A 6040-nucleotide genomic window follows, 5' to 3' on the forward strand; every position below is an offset into this window, starting at 1 on the left:
TATCTGATAACTTCTGATTTTCCTCAAATTTTGAAATTTTGAGATCGATTTTATTGCAATAGCAAAGTATGCAATGAAATTTATTAGCATCAGATGATTAAGATGATCTTATTAGTGTTTTATTTATTTTTAACTGACTCCGTAGTCAACACTTATCTAATTGATTTAGCTGACCTTTATGATCAGATAATGATATATTATACCATTATCGTTCCTTTGCAGTAGCAGCAAATAGCCACAGCCCATTTATACTGAGTTGATCCATCAAGTATTCGAATTTTGTTTCATAGCCGATCACCGAAAAGTAGAATTTAGTAGCTGTAAATCGTGTAAGGTTAGGTATGACTTTGTATATTCCTTAAAATGAGTGTGCTTTTAATTAATATATAATTACTTCTGGCATATTAGATTAAAATTACACAACATCGTTTTGAAGGAAACATTTTGCTGAGTTGTAAATCTTTCATCTCTTTATTTTTGATGATTTCATTAGAAGATTACAGTTGATGATTAAATCAGGCTCCAGCTTAGGGACTGGGTGTTTGGATAGATTATTTCGTGAATTCTATGCGCTCTTTAAATCCGAAATTTCATTTTGAAATGAGGCTAATAGTCTTAACTACTGTTGGCGTTCATGTTTCATTTTGCTCACATGGATATAATACACTCTAATCTACTTCTCTACGCAGATAGGATTGATGTTCCATTAAATTAAATCTAAAGGCATTTGCGAGTTGAAAAAATCTTAATTTCATAGACCGTACTGCGCAATCGTCTTCTTTACCCAGCTCTATTAGAATATATAAATCTTGCTGCGCATTCGTGAATAGCTAAAATAAATAAAATCTACTAATACTAACAGCCGTAGAGACTAGACTTAAAAGATCTACGTGATCACCTATTACTTAGAGATCCAAAACTTTGGGTTAGTGAACATAAGATATTCTATCGTACATTTAGTTAGCTAATCTCACCTTCCACAGATAAACACTTGCAAAACTCCTTTTATTTGTAGTTGATTTGCCTCGTAAGCTTGAGATCAATTCGAATGATGGATGAAAATCCAAAGGACTCCGGAAATGATGGGTCAGTGCGTAAAAGGGTAAGCATCTACAATTTGAATAGACGTGTATCATTCTTCTGGAAAAACTAAGAAAGATGGCCATTCCATGCAGTTATATCTTTAGAGTTGCTAGCAGACAACTATGTACTCTAATATACAAATGTATAATATCATAAAATCAGTCATACCCCAGTAAATTACCTTTGTGAAAATTAATGTTCTTTCGCTGATAATAAGGAGTCACTGTAGCTTTAGGATTTAAATGAGATGAGTAATTATTATTAACAGAATAGAATTATCGATAAATCTATAATATCAAGTTTATAAAATCGTTTCTTTTCCATTAGTGGATAAAGTTTCAATCCGTATAAGTATTACCCTAGGAAATTATATGTAAGCATTGTTTGAATACTCGAAAAAAAGTTAAGTAAGATTTAATTTAATTTGATTGGTAATTCGTAATACATCATGAATTTCATTTCTCGTTCATCCTTGAATCTGAAGATTCGGCGGTAACTGCTTGTTAAAGATTAAGCTTATTCCATAGCTGTTGTTTAAAGTATTATAAAGTAATATACGCGTCAATATAGATATACGATTGATGATACTGAAAGGTATTATATAGGTTCTATCTATTAATTAGCATGCAACAGATAAATTATATTACTAGAAGTCGAGCACGGCTAGCGAATTTTCATTAGAGATAAATGGACTTTTTCTCTCCAATAGGTAGGTCCAAAGGTCAACTCCAGCCAGGAAAAGAGAGTCATGAAATGGATTGGCAGGTGCATTCGAGAATCAATAGGTGAAGATGCCTATGGAGCGTTACGTGACGGCGTCGCTTTAATCAAGTTAGTCCTTCTTCCAAGTAATTAGACTTTCTACTAGTAACAAGGCCATTAATGAGTCTTAAATAGCTAACTAAATTTATTTAATCGCCGTGTAAGTCTTACACAATAGTTTTCAATATGCTGTATCACATTATTGCATTTCTTTAAATAATGAAATCCGTCGTTTAACTTTTATTAATCCGATTTATGAGCTCCTGATAATTTCAGCTACTTTCTAAGCAATTTTGTTCAGTCATTGATTGTTACTTTAGTAAGTAAAGGTTTTAAACTAGAATTAAATTACTATAGATAGTAAGAGAAGGCTAAATGACTGCCACTCCGATGCTATATGAATATCAGTGGTTCATCGATTTACATTCAGTTTATAATAAAGTACTTTATCTAGCTCTACTCTGAGTTGGCTACTCAATAATCTGTCTCCCAGTGTGGCGGTTAAGTATAGTTTACAATTATTGTTCAATATTATAGTTGTAAAACTTGGGCCACGTAAACTATATACAGTTATTTCTAAGGCTACTGACTGAACTCCGTCCTAAATCAATACCATTATTCAACTCAGGTCTAGCGTTACAGTCTTACTTAGGATTACCGGAGGTCTAACTTTAGAGCCTATTTTTCATATACGAACCATCACTGTCTCTAACAGTCATTAGTACTTTATCATCGAAATTAATTCTTCTTAATTTGCTTCAACAAGCATGTAACAGTATGTCTATTACATATTTTAGAGACATGAAAGGAATTATAGATTGCTTATCTGTCACGACTACATTAGAATTAAAACTCTTTAGGGATTTAAATATTATTATTTGCTACTTATCACATTTAAGATCGTAATTCAAGACATTAAAGCCTTGAAACCAAAGACACAAAGCATAAATTCTATCTTTTATAAATATACTGATATCTGTAAGCTGCTTAATCAAAAAGAATCATGTTATTATAAATTAAGTAGTAAGGTACAGCTTTATTTTAAATTTTAGCTACTGGTATTATTGGTTACTGCTGACGGAAATTTTTCTCATCATTAATTGCTTTTAAGAAATCCATCATTTCTGTTTGCATCGCGGTTACTATTATTTATCATTACTAATAATCTTAAACCAGCCATCGCAATATCTTAACTACAAATCCTTATCTATATCTATTGCTAGCGATTGATGGAAAATTCTCTCGATACATGATACCCTTAAATGAACTACTTTCTATTATGTTTTAAAATGTTTTACGCTAAATATATCTTGCGAGAGGACCAAAATTCAATTTTAAACAGCAGGATAAATAACGAATCAGCCTTAATTATTTATTGTTTCTGCTAATCTTAAAAACGACACGATATGTATGAGTAAAATTGTTAACAGTCAGTAAATGTAGCATTTCGTCAAAATCGATTAAGGCTGATTGCAGTAATTCCCACCATGCATACTTTTTCTTAATGAGATAAACCACTTTTTGTTCTATTCTTACCCGAACGAGGATTTATTATAATATTTCTTCTTTTAATATTTATACATTGCTTCACATTGTCTGATACAGATATGCATTTAGTAATAATGAAAATACTTTCAACTTCAAAGCTCAGTGTTATTGCTATTATGATTTTGATTAATCTAGGTTATATAATGCTTTATGTCCCGATATGCATTTAGAATATGTAAAACCAACTACACTTGAAGATCAGGTGAGAAAAGTAAAAGGCAATTTGAATGAATGCACGTATTGATGTGGTCGAAACTATGAATAACTAGCCATTAAGACTGTCCCATCATTTTATTATCAAAATGTCAACAATCAGAGCATTAGGTTATTCTATCTAAATCGAAGTCTTGTTAAAATAATTGCAAACATTACTTCCTCGATTGCCTATTACTGTAGATTGAATATTTGCAGCGGGATTTCATAACTGTACCAACTTATATTCGTAGATTTAGTGTTGCAATTATATCAGTTGCCCGTTAATTATTTCCTAAATCATACTTGTAGAAGCAAAATATCGAATTATTTCTGGATTATGCTCAAGATTTTGAAGTAAGCGCTGAAGATTTATTTGAAGTAGAACATTTACTGGAAGGCACCAATATTCCGCAGGTCAGTATTGGTGATACTTTAAAGTTAAAGTGACTATTAACTAAAATTTATCGATCAGCCGAGCTAATGATTATAACATGTCATGATCGATTTTTGCCTTGTCTTATTTCATAGGTCCTTTATGGCATTGAAGCATTTGCCCGACATGTACAGTATAATCGCTTATTAGCACTTTTTTATCTTTATTGCAATATATAGTGATCACGACAAAACCCTCAAAAGCTTGAACATTTATAGATTAAAGTGATTATTTATTAGTATCATACTATGAAGTAATGCAGCTAATTTTAATACTTCGTCATGCATTTTACAGATAGAAATTTGTGGTTTCGTCGTACCTCCTTTCCAATAGTTAAAGTGGAATCTTGGATAGTAACTCATCATCATGTTATTTGCCAGTTGATTACATTATCTTGGCATTGCTGTAGTTTAGTAACGCTTCATTAATATTTTACGGTTAATTCCATTTTCAATCATACAATGGTATCGTAATTTTTGGATGCTATCATTTTGCATTATAGTATCATTTATATCTAAATTAAGGATTAATTATGCCTGTACTCTCAATATCTGTAGCATTTATTGTGATAGAATAGTCTTAAGGAAGGATGTTCTTGTATGTTTTAGCGTAAATGTGTAGCCCAAATTAAATTTTGTTGACCAAACATTATCAGGTACTATTTTCTTTGTTTCATTTGCCATATTTCAAATAAATATTTGCCATTCGATAAGTCAACTACCCACAATAATTGGAATGTGTGCAGACCTTTAAATTAGCCCCAAACTTCAAACTAATCAAAACTTGCTTAATATTCCTTAAATCATTTTTAATAAATTTTTCACACCTGCGTTTGTAGTCACAATGGGCAAGCATTGCATTTAGGTAATATAACGCTATTCGATCGATTGCAATGCTACGCATGTATTTGCATTTTCCACATTATCTGTTTGGAATGCATGGCCCGTATTACATATATAACACTTAATATAGGCATTATGCAAATTTTTAAGGCGAGTAAAATAAAATACGATACTAGTGTACTAATATAACAAGGCACCAAGCAACCTGATTAGAGATAACACCACAAGCCTTTCGATCAATTTTGGAGTTGTCAATCATGAATAATTATATAATAATATAGTATATTGATTGTTAACGAAATTCGCGTTGGTAATATTAGCTGCAAGTCTTCTTTAAATTATATGATGATTGAACGCATTAGGATACAATTACATAAATGTCTTGAAATAACCTAACTAGAGTTTAATATCATTTCTTTTTAAGTTTATAAGCATCACTACAATAATAAATACAAACTATAATTTAATAGTATTCTAGAATAACTGTTTCAATTGGCTTAGCTATAAATGAATATGATTACAATAGTACATTTTACTACCTGCTCGAACGCAACTTCCATTAATTCTTTGGAATCAGAATCTGTTGTGACCATCAGTTGTACATAATAGTTCTATGCGTATCTTTCTCATGGAAATAGCGTATTTTGTTATTGATAACCTAAGAATACTTTTTGTTCTACAAAAGGCTACGCATACAACGTATTGCACTGAGATGGATCTTCCAAAATTATGATCCTTGAATATTTTTTGATAGGTGAAAAGCCTATAAATTGATTTTAATGCATTAACAACATTATCTGACTTTTAATTTTTAACGTGATGTATTGGTTGAGCAAAAGTGATACGGCTTTCGCGTTTCATCAACAAGAGATCAACAGTGATTTACTATATAGGATTCGCGTGCAGTGATGTAGTAATTATCGTACTTACATAATTTCTGTAGCAAGAGATTTATAAATTAGTATTTTGGTAGTCATTGGTAAAGTCAACTCAGTTCTTTGTCTGTATAGTTTGCTGCAAGTCTATATTTGTTCGATGCACTAGGTTTATAAACGATTTTTTAGTGTGGCTCCAAGATAGTGATTCAATCGATATGATCTTTGTGCCGTATGATTCAATTTAATATTAGCAATACTGTGTTATAAGTTAAGTGAATTAGTTACTAACTTAAAAAATA

At 31.1% G+C, this 6040-nt stretch overlaps 1 protein-coding gene across 1 annotated transcript; it reads left to right on the forward strand.

Annotated features, from left to right (window-relative positions):
* Positions 1–1051: 1051 nt before the first annotated feature.
* On the forward strand, positions 1052–4354 carry TRIADDRAFT_59599 (uncharacterized protein; the record flags this gene model as incomplete). The annotated part of the gene is made up of 6 exons (XM_002115506.1): positions 1052–1102; positions 1793–1914; positions 3529–3595; positions 3898–4002; positions 4117–4149; positions 4316–4354. The coding sequence occupies 6 exons, from the start codon at positions 1052–1054 to the stop codon at positions 4352–4354; spliced, it is 417 nt and encodes a 138-aa protein (XP_002115542.1).
* Positions 4355–6040: the final 1686 nt, after the last annotated feature.

Source organism: Trichoplax adhaerens, genomic scaffold, assembly GCF_000150275.1.
Source record: "Trichoplax adhaerens TRIADscaffold_11 genomic scaffold, whole genome shotgun sequence".
In the NCBI taxonomy this organism is placed as follows: Eukaryota; Metazoa; Placozoa; class Uniplacotomia; order Trichoplacea; family Trichoplacidae; genus Trichoplax; species Trichoplax adhaerens.